At 45.9% G+C, this 20,437-nt stretch overlaps 1 protein-coding gene across 1 annotated transcript in view; it reads left to right on the top strand.

Annotated features, from left to right (window-relative positions):
• Positions 1 to 20,437, top strand: part of cbx7a (chromobox homolog 7a) — a 48,967-nt gene that overhangs the window by 15,855 nt on the left and 12,675 nt on the right. The window contains exon 5 of the mRNA XM_084330014.1: positions 4,870 to 5,060. Coding sequence (XP_084186140.1) covers positions 4,870 to 5,060 — 191 coding nt within the window. The remainder of the gene's footprint in view (positions 1 to 4,869; positions 5,061 to 20,437) is intronic.

Here is a 20,437-nt window from a genome sequence, read left to right as displayed (position 1 = left end):
AGCCAATATTAACGAATACACCGAAACGGTAATTGACTATGTCTGTACTCTGGTAGAAGAAACAATCCCCTCCACCAAAATTAAAATCTACCCAAATCAAAAGCCCTGGGTAGACAAATCCGTCCGTGAGGCTCTGAAAGTGCGCACATCAGCATACAACACCGGGCTGGTGACAGGCAACATGGAAGAACACAAGATGGCAAGATACAACGTCAGGAGAGCAGTAATAGAGGCAAAACGGCGTTACAGGGATAAAGTTGAACTTCAGTTTGAACAGGCTGACTCTAGAGGCATGTGGCAGGGCCTCAGAACAATGACAGACTACAAAGGCACCCCCCTCAAACTGAACAGTGACATCTCCTTAGCAAATGATCTCAATTCCTTCTATGCGAGGTTTGAGGCTGTGAATAACAACACCAGCCTACAAACCACGGCAATGGGGGGGGGGGGGGGGGGGGGGGGGGGTCTGCTGATGGAGACTCAGTGTTCAGGGTAACAGAGCATGAGGTGAGACGGATCTTTAAAAAAGTGAATATCAGGAAGGCAGCAGGACCGGACGGCATCCCCGGCCGCGTCCTAAAAGTCTGTGCCGACCAACTGGCCCCGGTATTCACTGACATCTTCAACCTGTCCTTGGAACAGGCTGTCATCCCCACCTGTCTGAAGAAGTCCACCATCATCCCTGTACCCAAAAAATCTACGCCCGCTTGCCTCAACGACTACCGCCCTGTAGCCCTCACCTCCATAGCCATGAAGTGCTTTGAGAAGCTAGTGAAGGGCTACATCTGTTCCTCCCTCCCCATCAACCTGGACCCTCTGCAATTTGCATATCGCCCCAACAGGTCCACGGAGGACGCCATAGCCCATGTGCTGCACACAGCAGCATCACACCTGGACAAGAGGCAGGGGAACTATGTGAGAATGCTGTTCATCGACTACAGCTCAGCATTCAATACCATAGTCCCCTCCAAACTCATAGCCAAGCTCAGGGACCTGGGCTTGAACTATGACCTCTGCCAGTGGGTCTTGGACTTCCTGACGGGCAGACCCCAGGTGGTAAGAGCCGGCAACTGCACCTCCTCATCCATCACGCTCAACATAGGGGCCCCCCAGGGCTGTGTTCTGAGCCCCCTCCTCTACTCCCTGTACACACATGACTGCGTAGCACAGCGGAACAACAACACCATCATCAAATTTGCTGATGACACAGTAGTGGTGGGCCTGATCTCTGCCAACGACGAAAGGGCCTACCTGGAAGAGGTAGAGAACCTGTCACAGTGGTGTCAGGAGAACTGCCTCTCCCTGAACGTCAGCAAAACAAAAGAGATGATTGTGGACTTCAGGAGGTCGGGGGTCAAGGACTACAGCCCCCTCAGCATCGACGGGGCACCGGTTGAGAGAGTGAACAGTTTCAAGTACCTCGGAGCCCACATATCCGAGGACTTGACATGGACCACACACATTGACAGTGTTGTGAAGAAGGCACGACAACGCCTCTACTTCCTCAGGCGCCTAAGGAAGTTCCAAGTCAGTCAGAAGATCCTTAGGAACTTCTACTCATGTACAATAGAGAGCATCCTGACCGGCAACATCACCTCCTGGTTTGGGAATAGCACTGCACAAGACCGTAGCAGACTACAAAGAGTGACACGTTCAGCCGAACGCACAATTGGAGGGGGGCTTCCCACCCTCCAGAACATTTACAACAAGCGGTGCAAGGGGAAGGCTAAGATAATTATTAAGGACTCGAGCCACCCGAACAACTGCCTCTTTGAACTGCTGCGGTCAGGCAAGCGATACCGGAGTCTTAAGGCGAGCACAGAAAGACTCAGAAGAAGCTTCTATCCCCAGGCCATCAGGCTGCTAAACGAACAATAAACACTATGCAACAACCATCAAATGCACACAGCACACACACCCACACGCACACACTCACTCAAACAAACAACACACTGCAGCACCCACTCTCCACACTTTAGATCACACAAACACACTTTACACTTTATATTTATTGATAAAGGATTTGCACTACAACTCGTACACCTACTGTGAATTGTACCTAAATTGCACCTCGTCCCATTTCTGCCTTGCACTATATAGTATTGTATATTAGTACACTGCACAGTATTGTATATTGTATGGTAACTACGTCTATTCTGCATCGAACATTGTACATATGTCTAAACTGAACACTGTGACCTCATTTTTTACTTCTAATTTTACTATGTTATTTTATTTCATACTTATCTTGTCTTGCACAGTCTCTGGAGCGTAACAGTAAGAAGCATTTTGTATAAAAGTATTCTGTACTTCTGTATGACAAATATTAAAGAAACTTGATACTTGAAATGTGTGAGCTTATAGTGAAACAACATGGCAAACGTACAAAACGATACTACCATGTAACATTTCCAGTCTCTCTCTCTAGGGTCCCTCTCAATAGGGAGGTGTAGTCTGACGTCACTGGTTTTTCCACCCGTATAGGGATTCATCATTGGGAAAATGGATTATCGGCTATTGTAACAATTCTGCTGCATGGAAATTGAAAAGCTTCAATTTTTGCACAAAATGAGTTCCCTTCTACTACTTAACATTATTGTTTAAGCATTTTTGGTTGAAATAAAGGTAGTTATACGGTTTTTAATTAGTTGTTAAAAATAACTACACTTACCAGTGTACGGCAGGAAAATGCCTGGCGTTCTGTGTTGTCGCCTAATACACATCACGGCCAGCTGATACCATGCTAGCTAACGTTACCTAGCTAAAGTTAACGTACTAGACGTTAGCAATTGTCTACTGTCGTGTCCATAAGTTCCCTGGCAGAATACTTTGTTGGTGAGGACAAAAGTATACAAAGAGGAGAGAACCATTTTAAATCGGGGCATGTAGAGGAGTTTCAGGAATGCAGGGTAGCAAGCTACGTTACGTAAAAAACAATAACATTATAAACTATACACAATATGTACAACGAAACAATGATTTACATTAGTATTTACAGTGATTTAATATGCAGCGAAATAACGTTATACGATTTAAATAATAAATACAAATATGGTAACGTGGTTGTGGCTTTTTAAAATAGTGGTTAGCTTTAGAGATAAATGGTTATGATCACCGGAGCGTTGGGTGAAACAGATACTAGCCACAGATTCAGGGTCAGTTATTTTCCCATTGTACGAATAGTTAAGCTTATGGAATGTAAGGGAAATCTGATCCTAGGTCTGCGACTAAAGCCAGGAGTCTACGCTGTGGTGACGTCAGTCAGCAGCGCCAAAGTGAGTGTAGTTCCTCAGTGAACGAAAACATAAACGTTGTTATTTTGCTACCTTTACGATTAATTGTGAATATTTTCATGTTGAGCTATAGATTGTGGATGAATACGCACAGAAAGGTACACCATGCAAATGTCCATGCTTTATTTCTTTTAAACGGGACGATTTAGAAATGGGCAATGGGGAAATACATTGCGTGGGACAGAGGGTGGAAAACAAAAATGACGTAACCACTACACCTCCCTATACACTACAGTGTAGGTGCCTGTAAAAACGAGGGGAAATATAGTTCTTGAGACAAAATGATATTCATCTAAACTAGTGGATTTTTTATAATTTCACGACTACTTGAATATTCAAAAATTATGCCCATCCCTACTGTGTATACTATGCAAAGTGGGTGATGTGTTGTTGGCTCAATTTGGAAATGCACAAACACAAACCATTGTTTAGATAATGCTATGGTAGCTGTATTCCAACGCAAAAAACTTTTTGTGGTAACGTTACTCCATAAAATCATCCTCCAATTCTCTATCATGCTCCAGATTCCACAGTTGTTTGTTTTCCTGTGTGCGTGCTCACTCACGCACGCACGCACGCACGCACATACACACACACACACACACACACACACACACACACACACACACACACACACACACACACACAGGAGAGATTTAAATACGTCGGATTTCAACAGATCTTCCCGGTAAAAAAACAGTAATTACCAGATAACGGAAACCTTGCTCTGGAGTGATGTCACTGGTTGATTAGCCTAGATTTTAACAGTAAGAAAGGTGCATGTATAAAGTGTAGCTACACGCATTTAAAGTTCAGGCTAGATTTGTCATTGGATCCAGTGTTTTTGGCTAGTATTGTACCGATACTGAGTATCGGATTGGCGCATCCCTAGCGCAAAGCTTTCTTTAGGGTGTGAAGGGCCTATGATATCAATTTCATCAACCTTTTCAGGTGTACAATCTCACATGTGGGGTAGAATTTCGAGAACTGAACATTCTAATGGTGATGTAACAATGGCTGTTGGCCATTGGAAGCTATGAGATACAATTCCGGCAGATCATTTAAAAAAGAAAACGGAATCTGAAAGGGTTGAATAACAAAGCATTGTGGGGAACGAGTGCAACTACGTAATCAGTTAGGTCTATTGGTAATCCTGCTAGTATGAATAATGACTAGGTTAACTAGGTTAAATGGGGGACCCTGATGTAAACAAGACGAAAGTCTTTCTCTGGTCTGCATCCCTTTAACAATTGTGTGTATTGAGCTGTACTGTATTGTACCAATTCTGCAATCTGTTAATAAAAATGTCAATCAATCAATCAATAACCAGTCTACTCATTATATAATAATAGCTCAAAAAAGCTGCAGGATTTCTAATGTTTTTCTTTTTTTTGCAACAATATAACAGGTGCTCTGAAGCAGTACATTACGTTATGTTGACCCTTCATCTCTCTCGCTCTCTCTCTCTCTCTGACTCTCTCCCTCTCTCTTCTTCTCTTCCTCTTCCTCTTGACACTCTCGTTCCCCCTTCTCTCTTTCCCCACATCTCCCACACACCCTCTCTTCTGCCGGTTAGAACATCTTTGCCATGGACCTCCGAAGTGCCACCAAAGTCCCAGAGAAGCCCACCCCTCGCCTGCGCCTCTCCCTCACCCACTCCATGAGTACTGACGTGGACCAAGGCGACAGAGGCAGCATCTTCCGCCGCCTGGTCAGGAGAAAGACAACAAAAGGATGTGTAGGCCGCCACACACTCCTCTCTTGCAGGTAAAACACATTTTATTAGGACTATGTTAACCCTTTCACTACCACACTACCAAAGGGTTAACCTAGGGTGACCAAACGTCCTCTTTTGCCCGGACATGTCCTCTTTTCACGCCCTGTCCGGGGCGTCCGGGGGGGGTTTATAAATTCATGGAAATGTCTGGGGTTTCATTGTTTTTCAGTTTCAGTTTCACGGCCCTTTGCGAGCATCTGAAGGCTCGGGACTGCATTTCGCAGAACATATAAATTACCAAATTAAAGCGCTATTTGTTGCCGTTCGAATGCCATCTGAATCGCCAAAATCCGTGCCTTGGTTCTCGAGTTACATGCCGATATGTCAGGCGTGCAACTTTTTACGTGGCGCGCCAGATTATCACCCCGGACTCCCGGAGAAGCATGCAGCTGCAGAGCCGCAGAGCCAGCGGCTGCTCAGCAGCGCCACCCACCCAATGGCTGAATTGGAGTATTGCACTGTGCGGGCACAGCTGTGAGAGCCGCGCGAGGCCAGAGGATGTACATACTGTATGAGTAAATTAACTATACTTTTGCTCACACAATATATATATATATTTATTTTTTTTATTATCTTTCTTCCCCTCCTTTTTCCCGATTTTTCTCCCATCCCACCCTTCCTGGTTGTTGCGTACTTTCCCCTACTGTTGGTCCGGGAGACCGGAGACTGTCACATGCTTTCCTCCGACGCATGTGCAGCCTGGGGCAGGCCAACCTGGCCGCGCAGGTTCTCACCGGGGAGAGTGTAGCGTGTGGGAGGCCACACTATCTCTCCTCAGATCCAACCCTCGCTGAGCAGGCGCCCCGACCGAACTGTAGGGGTCGCTGTCCACAACGCCCAGGACCCACCCTTCAGCTTCCCACCCCCTGATACAGCCAATTGTATCAGCGTGAGAGGACAGCCAAGCTGATAGCAACGCCGGGAGCTGGATTCGAACAGGCGAATCCTAGTGTCTCCCGGTGTTGGTGATGAACGTAGTCTCCGTGCGCCACCTGCCCCCCCCCTCACACAATATCTTGAATGAATGCGTTTATTTATTTCGAACATAAATTGAAAATAAATAATAATAAAAAACAAGTAATAAACAGATTAAAAAACAAACAAGCAGGAGTATAGGATGAAGTGTAAACGTATGTATTCCTACCCCCTTGATTGATTGAAAACTTTATTAACAGATTGCAGAATGGGTACAATACAGTACGGCTCAATACACACAATTGTTAAGGGGATGCAGACCAGAGAAAGACTTTCGTCTTGTTTACATCAGGGTCCCCCATTTTCAATTCATCATAACATATGACATACAGATACAGTATTCAGTATACCTTCACACTATTATCTTATGCAACTCATATTCACTCCACAAACTGAAATATACATACATTGTTGAATGAACAGCCTGTTTCTTGAAGTTAGACTCTCCTCTAAATTGTAACCCCCCCTCTCGATAACAGAATTTTTGGACGTTACCCGGGAGTGAATTGTTTCGTGCATTAAACATGATTTGTGCAGTCTTAAATTCAGCCAGGTCCCAGAGTTTCATGGCATGTGATTTAAAAAATAGTGTGTTTGTGTTTTCTAGATATCCTACCTTATTGATAATCAAATCAAAATCAAATGTATTTGTAAGGCCCGACAACACACATTAATGTCCCTTCAGGTCCATGTCCCTTTAGGCCATAGGTGTCAAACTCACGGCCCGCGGGCCAAATCCGGCCCGCCACGTCATTTGATGTGGCCCCCCAAGAGCTCAGGTAAAAAAAAAAAAAAAAAAAAAAAAAAAAACGTTTTTTTTTTTTTTACATTAATATTGGGTTAAAAAATAGCAGTGTTAAAATAATTGTGGGTTAATGCGTTAATAAAGCTTTAACTTTGACAGCCTTAGTTATTACACATTCTTACACATACATGTATGTTGAACATCTGAGGTAACAAAGGAAAAAAGCCAAAAGCACTTACTCCTCAGACATTCTTTGACAATTTTACAGCCCAAAATACAAAAAAGATCCAGGCGGAATAGGTAACAAAGGGTTGAAGAAATATTGTCTGAACTGTCAGATGCAAACTGGCTGTGTGACATAACCGAGCATCTCGCTCAATTGAATAAGAAGCTGTAGGGACGCAAACAAGTCCCACCCAAAACTTGACCAATATAGTTGTGAACTGAGACAACCCTTATTTTGTTATTTTTTAGTACAGTTACAGTTGTGTGTTCCTGCAGACACATAATAGCAATTTCATTACGAATTGAAAATGGGGGACCCTGATGTAAACAAGTCGAAAGTCTTTCTCTGGTCTGCATCCCCTTAACAATTGTGTGTATTGAGCTGTACTGTACTGTACCCATTCTGCAATCTGTTCATTAAAGTTAATTAAACTATCTTCCATTAGTTGGATGTATGGCCTCTGCAAGGTTGTGCGCAGCCATTTGTTTTTGTAACATCTGCTACATCTGTCCCACGTGTTCTTTGCAGCTCACAGTTGTTAGTTCTGCCCCTCTTGACTGTGACAAAAAGGTTTTGAACAAACTTAATGTCATAGCTTGTATTTGATGATATTCTTCTTTGTTATTTACTTGAATGGTTTGATCATTGATTGGTGGAGTAATATGGGGTTCTGATAAACTAAAATTATTTGTTAAAATAACATAAGCTAACATATATTTTTACATTTATGCAAATGAATATGCAATATGTATAACTTGAATAAGTAATAAATACAGAAACACCATGTTTAACAATATGTAAATGTGTAGCTACATTTATTTTACATTAATTAACATTTATACGGTCTTTGGCCCTTTGAGGGCAACCATAATGCTGATGTGGCCCTCTGTGAAAATGAGTTTGACACCCCTGCTTTAGGCTATGGATTTGCGGTGTTTTCCAGCTTATACAAAAAAATATATATATATTATTTTGGAATATTGCAACTACTACACAAAAACGTGAGTACACAAGTTCAACTCATGTTCAGCCCTATGTTACTCATTGATTGATTGATTGATTGATTGATTGAAAACTTTATTAACAGATTGCAGAATGGGTACAGTACAGTACAGCTCAATACATACAATTGTTAAGGGGATGCAGACCAGAGAAAGACTTTCGTCTTGTTTACATCAGGGTCCCCCATTTTCAATTCATCGTAACATATATGACATACATGACATACAGATAGACAGTACTGCTACATCTATACATTTATGACATACCAGATTTGCAAATACAGTACTGTTTGTGATACGAAAAGAGTCCAGAAAAAAGAGTATATACATTTGACGTAGAAACTGTACATTGGAGGAGGTTGGGTAGGTGGGGGGGACTGTACATTGGAGGTGGTTGGGGGGGGGGTTGGGTAGGAGTGGGGGGGGGGAGGTTGGGTAGGAGGGGTGGGTGGGGGACACTGTACAACTGTACAAGCAAAACTGTACATTGGAATATTGACTAACATTAGCACTAAAAGTGATTTTTCTTTATTGTGTACGAAACTTCAGAATGTTATCTTTCAAAAGAGACCAGGCTTATGCATGTGCTATAAGCATAAAGTATAAAGATAAGCTTTGAAAAAAAGTATGCAGTCCTCAAGTTCAAGTAAAGAAAAATTGCCACTTTTCTGGGTGCATGTTATGTGGTTAAATTTGGGATATTGCAACCACTGCAGAAAAATGTGAGTACACAAGTTCACGTTCAACTCAAGTTCAGACCTATATGCTACTCTATAAGTGATTTTCCTCTTTTGCATTAGTAACTTCAGAAGGTTATCTTTCAAAAGAGACCAGGCTTATGCATGTGCTAGAGCATAACTTTGAGTAAACTTTGAGTAGAGATTCAAGATTCAAGAGGTTTATTCATCACATACAGTACAGTACACAAGACATAGTGAAATGAAGGCGGCCATGCGTGCTTCGATTGTGCAAAGTATTAATGTAAAATCGACCAGAGCCTTCTGATCATATAATCTACTCTTCTGCGTTGTGTTCTTATGGCTCTAAGTCTGTTTACCAAAAACTGTGTAGCCAGGCGGAGGAAAGGAAACAATGAGAGGTTGGTTATTTCTCATGTGGTGGGTTTATTCAAATCCACAAGTATACAAAAATGTTCTGTTTCAATCAATGAACCGCAATGATATTAGTAGAACGAGCACTATGCCGCAAGTCCCTAATATCAGTCTAATAAAAGTAGTTAAGAGTAACAATCTTCAATGTAGCTTCGGTTGTTGATTCTTTGTTGTCAGGGGAGACAACGGCTTCTGTTCCCATTCTCAGCGTCTCAAGCAGGTCCTCCTCCGTTCGGCTGTGCATAAAAGATTTCAGGAGCTTCTCTCTCGTCTGCTCCGTGCAGACCCTTTTAACGGCTAAATCCCGCCCCTGAGCGAACGTCGAACTGGTTCGTCAGGGGGCGGATCTCTAAGTCCTGATTGGCTAAAGCTCACAGCGGCCATTTTGGATTTTAAAGAGGCAGGTACCTCCTATTTTAGAGGACTAGTTACCTTTCTAAAGTTTAGCGTTTAAAGGTATACAGTATCTACTTTTCCTATCTTAATAATTAGAGATTAGTTATTACTTGGCTTAGACAGTTAATTCAAGTCTTTTCCCGAATTCTATGGCCTTCTATATACCTAATTTAGACCTATTGTTAGTTTTAAGACAAACTGTTGCATTATATATATTCTATAATATTGTCTTTGAAGTTAGTTTAGTCTTCTAAGTAAGTTACACATGTTTTTCCACATTAATCTTCTATTTTAAACTATATTACTTTCTTAATTAAACTTAACAATGGTTAATAAGTGTCTGGTTTAGTCTTAAATTAATCAATACACTATTTCATAACTATTGAGGCTATTTTCCATACTGAATTACTATTAGTTTTGGTTGCTGTTTTTCACAACTTTAGACAAATTGTTCCTGTGTTTAAATGTAAACAGGGCTATTTAAGAGCCTTCCTGTCTCCTACCATGTGAGACCAGATGGCTTCTTTGAAGTAGAGCCCCCAAATGGCGGAGGGGGGTTCTTCTCAACAGTTCTATCTTTTACAGCAGACTGTTGAGTAGCATATCTTACCCCCTATTGTTCTGCTCAGCTCGGTAAACAAACCACTCTATTGAAATGCTAACTTTAGCCAGCTAGTGGCTCAGTTTTTATTGTTTTACTGCCCCCAAGGGTGGGGGAGAGAAGAAAACCTATTTAACTTAAGACTGTATGCTAAATTAAGCACTCAGGCTTGTCTTAACCCGTCCCTTTTAGCAAAATAGACCAACCAGTATGACTCCAAGTTTGCCTGACCCTTTTTGGTCCCACTATTATTAGTTTTGCTTACTTTATAGAAATCTAATTGGTGTCTTATCTTTAGCTTTGCCAATTATAATTACTTCTAGAAGAAATGTATCTTAATAAACTATTTGGGGGAAAAGCAGAGCACTTATGTATATCTAACAAAGTGAATCTATTTAGGGTGTATGCACTGGACTCTTACATTTCTCAGTTATCTCCCAGTAGCGGTCGACCTTAATTCAAAACTCATAACAATATTTCATAACTCATAACAGTTTGAGACTGAGATTTTACCACAGTATCATTAAGTATCTCGAGGCTGGGGCCAGCATGTCCTTTTTTTTGGAAATCAAAATATGGTCACCCTAGTTAACCCTTTCACTGCGACAATACAGAAGGTTTTCACTTCCACACGACAAAGGGTTAACCCTTTCACTACCACACTACAGGAGGTTAACCCTAACCGTCTGTAGTGTGGTAGTGAAAGGGTTAAAATCGCCAACAATTTTCCTGTCACCTGCCTTCATCAGGGTGTACACTCACACTGTGAAGGCAGCATAGATAAGGTTCATAGACAACCTGTGTGCAGCGGTTCTCCAATCAGGAGCCACAGAAGACATCAACTACATGTCCACACAGTAAAACATTACAATAGGTACCAAGGTAAGTATCTTAACACAATGGCCGCCAACAACGAGTTAACTCGTTATAGCCCGCCAATCGAATTCTGCCAACAACGAGTATACTCGTTATTATGATCGTTATTTCTTTTATTCACTATTTCCATTCATAATTCATCCTGCTATGCTGTAGGATTGTGTGGCACTCTGTCTGAGACCGCAACGGTCAGATACCGCCGCCTAACGCCTTGCGGCCACTATTGCACTCCATTTGAAACGATCTGGTTTGTTTTCTGGGCCGAGCTGCAGCGTGCAGGTGGGGTCTAAACACTCCAGCAAGACAAGCGCTTATAGGGCGTTCATTTTCTTTGGTGGATAACGTTGGACACATGATCGCGATCAGTATTTGGAATGGCGATCAGATAATTGCATTATTCTTTTTGCAGTACATCATAGACAAGGTAAGGACTATATATTATCAATCTTGCGTTGATCCGATAATTTTTTTCCCGCGATCGCAGCATGTGTCTGTGGTGTGTGTGTGGGCCGTGTCCCATTGGTTGCGATCAAAGCACGGAGGGCCGGCTTCCCCCCCCCTTTCATGCATCGATGATGAAACATAATACCGATAATCTAGCGTTGATTTCAGGATGATTATTGATCCAGGCGAGGAGTGGCACGATTTATAGTGGAATGCAGTAAAGCGCTGTTTGGCGGAGTTTCCTGGGATTACACAGAATCACTCTAGAACTATACTCATATTCACCACGGTATAAAACGGAAATGTATGGATGAAAAAATTATCTGTTTTTTGCATGTTGACCGGAAGAAACTCACTGACAATCGACGTTGTTATTAGATCCATAGCTATAATATTTAATATAGTTTTAGCACTACAAACACCGGCATCTACCCCCATTGCATTACAGCGCTGGCACAAACGGCCATACGCCCACAGCGACCTCTGGCGTCCAATGTGTTAATGAATCATGAAAAACGGTAAACAAAAAAACATTCTGAATAAACATCTTAAAGGAACACGCCAACATTATGGGAAATACGCTTACTGTCTTCTCCAGTGTCAGACAAGAAGATAGATACTAGTTTCCTGTCTTTTAGTAGAAAGCTATTCAGCTAAGCCTAGCTTAGCACAAATGATTGGAAGCAGATACGGATCAGCTAGCCTAGCTGTTGCCCAAAAGTACTTCTCCCGGAGTTATGTTTCATCTGTCTAAGTGTTCCGCTCCAGCCTATTGGGATATTCGTCATTCATGCACTTATTGTGCACCCGTTAAAAAAAACGTCTATGCACCTACATTCACCGTGGCCACGCCTGCCCTGTGTTTACTTAAAACACAGGACGTGGTCACCTCCACGCCCTTCCTCGTTATTTTCACGTGTGAAAGGTAGCTCAAATGCGCCATCAAACAGTGAATTGTGACGTTATGAAGAGAAAAGAAAAGATAAAGAACATTGGACTACCAAAGTCTTTTCCAGGACTTCCCCAGCGCGTCCAGATGGAGTATCGCTGGGTGCCCGTCGCTGGACTTTCTTCAGATTCCCGTCACCAGCTTGGCAGAGGACTGGAGAACGTCGTCACGCGGCATGTGGTAATCGAACCGAGTTGTGTCCAGGTAGGGCCGGCAACGGCAACACGCGGCGTTGATGCTGTCACTGGCGGCATGTGCACAGCGCAGTTGGGTTTGTACTCGGGTGAACGCAGACAACAAGCAATGTTATTACGTGTTTTTCCCAGTATTATGGCGTTCATGGCCACAGCTAATGGGGTTCCACTCCCGTGTGTCGGGGGGGACCCGAGCAGCGGGCGGGGCCGACTGTGTCCGGGGTTTATAACGCTGAAGGACAGATGGTGTCTAGTGTTAAGGGCCTAACCGAGGCTTATCTACCTGGTGGGGGGGCTTAGGACCAGCATGCCGCGCTTAGACAAGCCGCTTGCCTCGGTCCTTTGTCCAGATATGGTAGAGTGGCACCCCGACCGGAAGCCGACGCAGAGGGGCGAGTCGGCCCGGCAGATGGCTGAGTGGGCCGACGAGGCCTATACCGCCGCAGTACAGAACCTGGCAGCAACAACTAACATTGCTCAGCTAGCTGCTTTTCGGTCAAAAATGGTGTCTGGAGGTGGGGTCTTGTGCCCGGAGGACGCCAAGACCCTCACGCAGGGTTTCGAGGTTATGCGGCATCTAACACAGCTGCAAGCTAATAGCCTCAGGGAAAGGGATGACACTTTCAACATTGATGCACAGACATCTGTGGTTGGAGCAATCTCCCCTGGAGGAGGAAAGGAGAATTCCTCTCCTCAGGGCCCCCCTCTCCAAGGATGGACTTTTTGGTTTATCAGCGAAGGCACCGGCGTCCTATAGCCAGGCCCCCACGTGCCCCACACCTCACAGCCAGAGGTGAGAGTATTGTCTCGTCAGTGGCTGCTGCGAGACCCCCGACCAGTGGCCTTGCGACCCCTGCCCGAGACACCCTGGCGCTTAGAGGGCATAATGAAACAGAGACATGGGTCCTCACAGTGCCGACAGACCCGGGCGGCCGTAGGTTCAGGTGAATTTGAAGTGCGCGGCTCCCCCCGGGGAGTAGACCGACACCATCATCTCACTGTGTCTAGCCAAACTCGCTGTTCATCCCCTCGTATGCGATACGAAAAATAAGGGCTCTGTTCCCCCTCTGGTGTTGGGCCACGTTACTATTCCTGCGGGGAAGCGTAAGCGGCCCGACATATCACTTCTCATGGCAGAGGCTGATACCCAGGTCCTTGCTACGCCTGGGTTTGTCTATGAGAATGTTGTATTTTCAGAAGGCCCCTCTGCCACATGCTCTGCGTGTGCGCTTGACGAGCCTGACACTACATATGATGATGGAGCGGGTTCCCCTGTCTCAAAAAAAGGTTGTCAGAGTGGGAACCCTTGGCCACGTCACAGCGACGTAGTGTCACAGCGTGGGTTCCCCCAGCCCCGCCCTCGCCAGGCTGGGTATTACGCTTGTGCTTCCCCTGTCCGGACTACCAGTCCTAGCAGCGGCAGTGTGTCAGGCACGCGTAATTTGAGTGATAGTAATATCATTACAGGGTTACAGTGTGTGAAGAACTTTTACTTAACACATCCACCGCCATAAACGGCTTACGACGGGTTTGCTGATCATGCGAATTCCGCCAATCCATGGCGTACGACGTTATTGAGATCATATTTAATTTTTTCGCCATGGTATTCATAATTCCGCCACCCAGCCTCAGCTGAGACAGTGGGACTCGGCACAACCGTGCAACGCTTCAATACCGCCGCCTGGTGGATGATCGGGCGAGTTACAACCGGAAATGGATCTCTGATGATCTCGGTGCATCACGGAAATCCGTCCGGCAGTCACATATTGTTGCAGGACTCTAGACACACATCCGTGTATATGGATCGCTGCCATAACTCAATAATCGATATGATTTGGGCGTTTATTGCACCATACAAACCGGAAATGCATCTAGTCGATCAACGTCAAATAAGTGGGATCTTTTTCCTCCAGTCTCATCGGCGAACGGTAAGAGGACAGTAACGTTACTTTCAGCTTGATTGTTTATTCTTTTCAATGCAAACAGCTCTGATCAATATATCACCCATACTACATAAAGCATTTACTGACGATCACGGAATTATAAACCACCCCCCCCCTTTCATCCGCGCATGATGAGTCATAACGTTTAGGATCGTATTCAGTTGGATTTTTTAATATAGCGTGTATCGCGAATAAACTGCAATCGATCATCTATATGATGCGTTTAGGCCTATAACTAGCGTTCTAGGAATTACTGCAGAAAACGATAAAAACATACTTATATTCTAGACCAGTGGTGCCCAACCAGTCGATTGCGATCGACAGGTAGATCGCGGGCTGATTTCAAGTAGATCTCGATTAATAAAATTTGATTATTAAAAAAAGAAAATTGGAAAATCAACTCTGGCTCTCTTTGTTAACTACAACATGCAATGCTGTTTGTTATTTAAGATGAGGTCGGACTCGGCACTGACAGATTTGTGTTCATTATGCTGCTTTTATAAAGCCTCAAATGATGGCTTACAATATACAATTTTGGCTGGTAGCTCTCGGCTAGGTGGTAAATTAAAAAGTAGATCTTGGTTCAAAAACGGTTGGCCACCCCTGTTCTAGACGGTATTTTCGTATGAATATATGAATGAAAAAGTATAACGTTCCTACATCCTGAACGATAGATAATCGATGTTGAATGGGCCATAGTAATGTCAATTTAGCAATACAATTTAAAAAAAGTTATAGCCCTGCAAAGAAGGTGAACATCTCTGTAACTGAGGGGTACAATTCCCTGACTGTATTACTAGATATGATACTTACTACCACTACCTTTGTACTTTATATTCTGCCACCCAGTACTCGGCATAAATATATTATGATAAACACTCTCACGTAGATGAAACGGATCCAACACAAATGTACGAAGTCGAAGTATGTATTTATTCCTACACAGCAATGGTGTGTAGAGCAAGCACTTAATCACTTAATTACATTTATGAATTGAAATAGTATGCACTTTTATGGCAAAGAGTATTCGTCGGTATATCAATAGAGAATGTCCAATCTCTGGAGGCGCAGGTGGTACATATACGACCTGGAATAGTTAAGGAATAACAGCAATGATACTTTAATGATTATAAGACTGGATACACTAGGGGGGTAATCCGGTCGCTTGTAAGACAACAGGAGTAGGAGGGGGGGGGGGTAGAGTCTGGCTGCCTCGTCCGGCCAAGGGTATCCTGGGTGAACCCACAGTTGTGCAGCTCGGTGCGCCAGCGATCCTTGGACCACAGATGAAAGCAGGTGGACTCTCTGTGAGCCGGCTCTCTCCGGTCCACGGGGGAGAGACGTGAAGCGACCTCGTCTTGCAGAGCGTCTCCTCACCTTGCGTCCTCTCCAGGGGGGGGGGTTCCAACACACGGCAGTGTCGGGGGTCTTTATCCATGGAATAATCACTGTACACAAAGCATAATCCGTGCCTGGGAAGGCGGGCTGTCGTCGGTAGAATAATCCGGTATACAGGTCCACTCGCTCGTCGGCTCTGGGGCTCCTCGGATGCAGTCTCACATGGGGTCGACCATCCTGGATAAGCAGCCAGTTCTCTGCCCGAAACGATGGGGTGCTGGCTACGGTAGTATTCTCACCGTACGAAGCACTATATATTAACAGACTATTATTAGCTTAATAGACTACGTCCAACTCGACGATATAGTGCCAAATATGACTATTCAAATATTAATATACACGATGTCTCAATACCGATGGTAGGCCGAACTTGGCCTTACTCCCACACGTGGCGTCGCGGGGAGGCTTTACGTCTGTCACTCTATTGGAGGGTAAGAAACTGGACTGAAAAGGAAGTCCTACTTTAGTAGCGCAGTATATATACGCACTATGAACAAATAGTCCCGTTAGTGGTGCGGTAGCCAGATTCCTACGCGGAACTAGGACTTGTTCGTACATGTTGAGCGGTACGTTTGAACTGGGTCTGGGGGGTATGGCAGCCTGGCACCAAGGTCTCGACCAATAGTAGAATGGAGACTATTATGGGATGTTCAGTAGGCTAGAATGGATATTCAATGCATATTGTACAAGGAATATACAAGGGATATCAGGGAATATTAGAGAATATACAAATACAATTAAATATATATATATAATAAATATATATATTCGGTTTAATCTGGCCCTTCACAACAGCCACCCCCTGATTGGTCCCAGACCTAATCAGTTAAGCAGAGACAGATTAATCGCGTTGTCTATTTACACATAAGGGTTTGCTGTAGGGGTCAGTCAACTTCACAAAGTCATAGGGTTATAGGGTCATGGTCATCATCGATTGTGTCTGGGAGTCGGGGCAGTTCTATGAGCCTCGCCACGGGACGGGTGTAAGTGCGACCCTGGACAAGCACTTCAGCTGCTCGGACCTTGCCGTCGGCACCGGTGATCACTTTGCTTACGCGGCCGGCCGGCCACATAGCTCTGGGCAGTGATTGATCAATAATCATGACGACTGTTCCTTCTGTCAAATTGTCTCTCTCCTTTACCCACTTCTGGCGGGTCTGTAGAGACGGTAGGTAGTGCAGTAGGAATGTCCTTTGTTGTGCACTCTCTATGGTAGTGCAATCATCTATGTTGGGGTCTGCGGAGATAACAGTGCTCAATCCACAGAACACAGGCTTCTTATTCTCAGCCTCCTCCTGACTGGCTTCCCTCGGGATAGGCGTGGGCCACTCTCCTTCCGGGAGCTTTAGGAATGCTGGGCCGTCACTGTAGACATTGCGACGGGTGAGGTCATCTAGGGGCATTCCCCGGGTGATGACGTCAGCTGGGTTCTGTTTTGTATCAACGTAGCGCCACTCTGTTTCTCCGGTTAACTCTTCGGTTAAGTCTTGAATCTCGGTGACTCTGACTCCCACGAAGACTTTGTACTTGCATGAGTCCGATTTGATCCAGGCGAGTACTGTCGTGGAATCTGACCACAGGATTGTTCTAGACACCGGTATGGTGAGCTCACGTTGGATGAGCGTGGCTAGGTGCGCTCCGGCTAGGGCTGCGCAGAGCTCTAGGCGTGGGATAGATTGTTGCTTGCGTGGGGCTATTCTCGAGCGGGCGAGGACAAATGCTGTGTAGATCTCTCCCCCCTCTTCTTGGGCCCGCAAGTAGGCTACTGATCCGTATGCGACCTCTGAGGCGTCACTGAAGACGTGTAAGTCCATTTTACATGTCTCTGGCCTCACCGTGGGTGGGAAGTAGCTTCGGCGCATATTAACGCCTGGGAGTGAGTGGAGCTCCATCTCCCACTCTCTCCAGGTGGATGCAAGGTGTGCGGGAATGGGGTCGTCCCAGCCCTGGTCCTTGTCCCACAATGCTCGTACAATCATTTTTGCCCTGGTGGTGTACGGTAGAATACATCCTAGCGGGTCATATTGTCGGGCGAGTGTTGTGTACACACTCCGTCTGGTGGTCGGCGCGGCCTTCCCTGCTCCGTAGTCAGGGGCTTGTGTCTGTAGTGAAGCGAATCTGTTTTGAATCGCCACACCAATCCCAGGGTCATCTCCTGGGCTTCTCCCGGGATTGTAGCCATCCAGGTCTCGCTGCTGGCTGCCTTGTCCTCGGAGGAGAGGCTGCGCAGTACTTGCGGATCGCTGCTGGCCCACTGCCTGAGATCAAAGCCGCCTTTGATCAATGAGGCGCGGAGTTTAATCAGGAGAGCCTCGGCTTCTTCCTGGGTTGAAAGGCTTTGTAGACAGTTGTCTACGTAGAAGCTGTTCTTTACGCTGTGTCGGACCTCTTCGTCCGCTGCTGGGTCCTCTGCTACATGTTTCTGTAGTGCAAATGTAGCACAGCAGGGGCTGCACGTCGTTCCGAAGGGGAGGACTTCCCATTGGTAGATGGCTGGGTGCTCATCTCCTGGCTTCTCTCTCCATAGGAACCGTAACAGGGGCTTGTCCTCCTCTACTAATCTCACCTGCAGGAACATTCCTTTAATGTCCCCGCTGATGGCCACCTTTTCCTGGCGGAAGCGGAGTAGAACGCCGAGTAGGGAGGGGCCGAGTGTGGGACCGGGCAGTAACTCTTTATTCAGATTTTGGGATCCGATCTGGTAGCTGCAGTTAAATACTATGCGGTCTTTACCGTTGTGATGGACCTTGTGGTGAGGCACGTACCACGATTCAGTGGTCTGGTCAGCCTCTTTAATGTCCATCTTTGTGACGTGTCCCGCTGTGATGAGCTTCTCGATCTCAGCGCGGTATACACTCTCTTGGGCGGGGTTCTTGGCTAAGCGCCGCTCCGTGTTCAGCAGGTACCGTTCTGTGGCGTCTGTCTTGGCGTGGAAAGTAGGCATTCCTTCTCGCCGCAGGAGTGGCGTGGCGTATCTCAACACGCCGTTGACCGGGACTCTCTTGGTCCCTGTCTCGAGGAGGTGAATGGCGTAAATGTCATCTTTAGAGCGAATGTCTTTCTTTCCGTTCTTAAAGGGCATTTGTTCCAAGGTCCATAGCCGCTCTACGTGTTGCAGGAGTGCGGTTTCTCCCTCTGTGACTCGGGAGTGGAGACATCTAGTGGCTGTACTTCGGTTGAGAGATTTGGCGAGCGGGCCTTGGAGAGTCCATCCCAAACGGGTCTCGACTGCTGCAGGACAGCCTCGGGGTCCGGTATGAACCCGGTCTATCGGGACAATGAGGTCTGCATGGTCGGAGCCTATCAACAGGGTCGGCATAGCATTGTCTATGAGCGGGATCGGTAACTTGCGCAGATGTGCATATTTCTCCATCAGCTTGGCGACGGGGTATGTGTACCGCGACAGTCCTATTTCTTGGCTGGTGAAAGCGTCTGTAATCTGGTACCGTCGCTCAGGCTGGCCGCTTGCTGCGATAGAGAATGAGACATTCTCGCCCTTTATCGTCTTCAAATCTCGTCTTATTGTCCGAATTGTCATTTGGGTTTCGCTTCCCCGCAGCCCTAGCTGGGCCGCAGCGGAGGCGAGCGGAAGGGTCTTCTCTGACCCGTCATCGAGGACGGCGTAAGTGTCCAGGACTTTATTCTGGTAGCTTAGTGTCACACGCACTACTTTTAGGAGTACTCGGGCTCCACTGCTGCTGGCGGGATCGATGTACATGACGCTCGCTTTGCTGCTGGATGGTGCGGGTGAAGGGCGCCGTCTGTTACTGTCGTGAAGTATGTCCAGATGGGCTCCATCGCACTTGGTGCACCTTTTCTTTAAGCGGCATTCGGCTGCCATGTGTGAGCGCGCACAGCGAAAACAGCGCTTGTTGGACTTTATCCATTGACTTGCTTCCTCCGCGTTCAGCTTGGGGAAGGAGTCACATTGCGCTAGCCAGTGTTCTTTCTCACAGTAGGGGCACACTATCTTCCACTTCTCCGTTCTGGAGGGGGTACTGTGGCTCCTGCTGCTCGGTACTGACTCCGATTGGTGCATCACAGTCACCGATCTTCTTCCATCATTTAGTCGTCTGGTTCCTTCTCTGGAGCCAGGGGTGCTCCGTCCGAATGTATCTAGCCGTAGGCTGCTGACTTCTCTCGCCAGGAAGTCTGCTAGATCGAGGAGGTTCGGTTCGGGGCCATTCGGGTCTCGGTGGTCTCTCTGCCGCCTAAAACGCTCCTGTCGAGCGGGCGGCAGCTTCTCCAAGATCCTTTCCACATTTGAGTTGGCGTAAAGTTCATGCCTCCCCTTCTCTCTCTGCGCTCCCAACATCCCTACCAGGGACTGCACTCTGATGGACAGGTCGTCCAGTGCTCGATTGTCTATTGCTGGGGGTAAGCGGTCGATGTGTCGGATCTCCTGGATCACGTAATCCCATATGCGCCCATACCTCTGGTCCAATGCTACCAGCGCTGCTGTGTATGGGGTGGTGGAAGTCGCGTAGGCGAGCGCTATATTATGTGC

This window comes from Notolepis coatsorum (genome assembly GCF_963971535.1).
Source record: "Notolepis coatsorum genome assembly, chromosome: 14".
Classification (NCBI taxonomy): domain Eukaryota; kingdom Metazoa; phylum Chordata; class Actinopteri; order Aulopiformes; family Paralepididae; genus Notolepis; species Notolepis coatsorum.
Note: the sequence above shows the minus strand (reverse complement) of the source record. Positions and strands in the feature narration are given on the sequence as shown.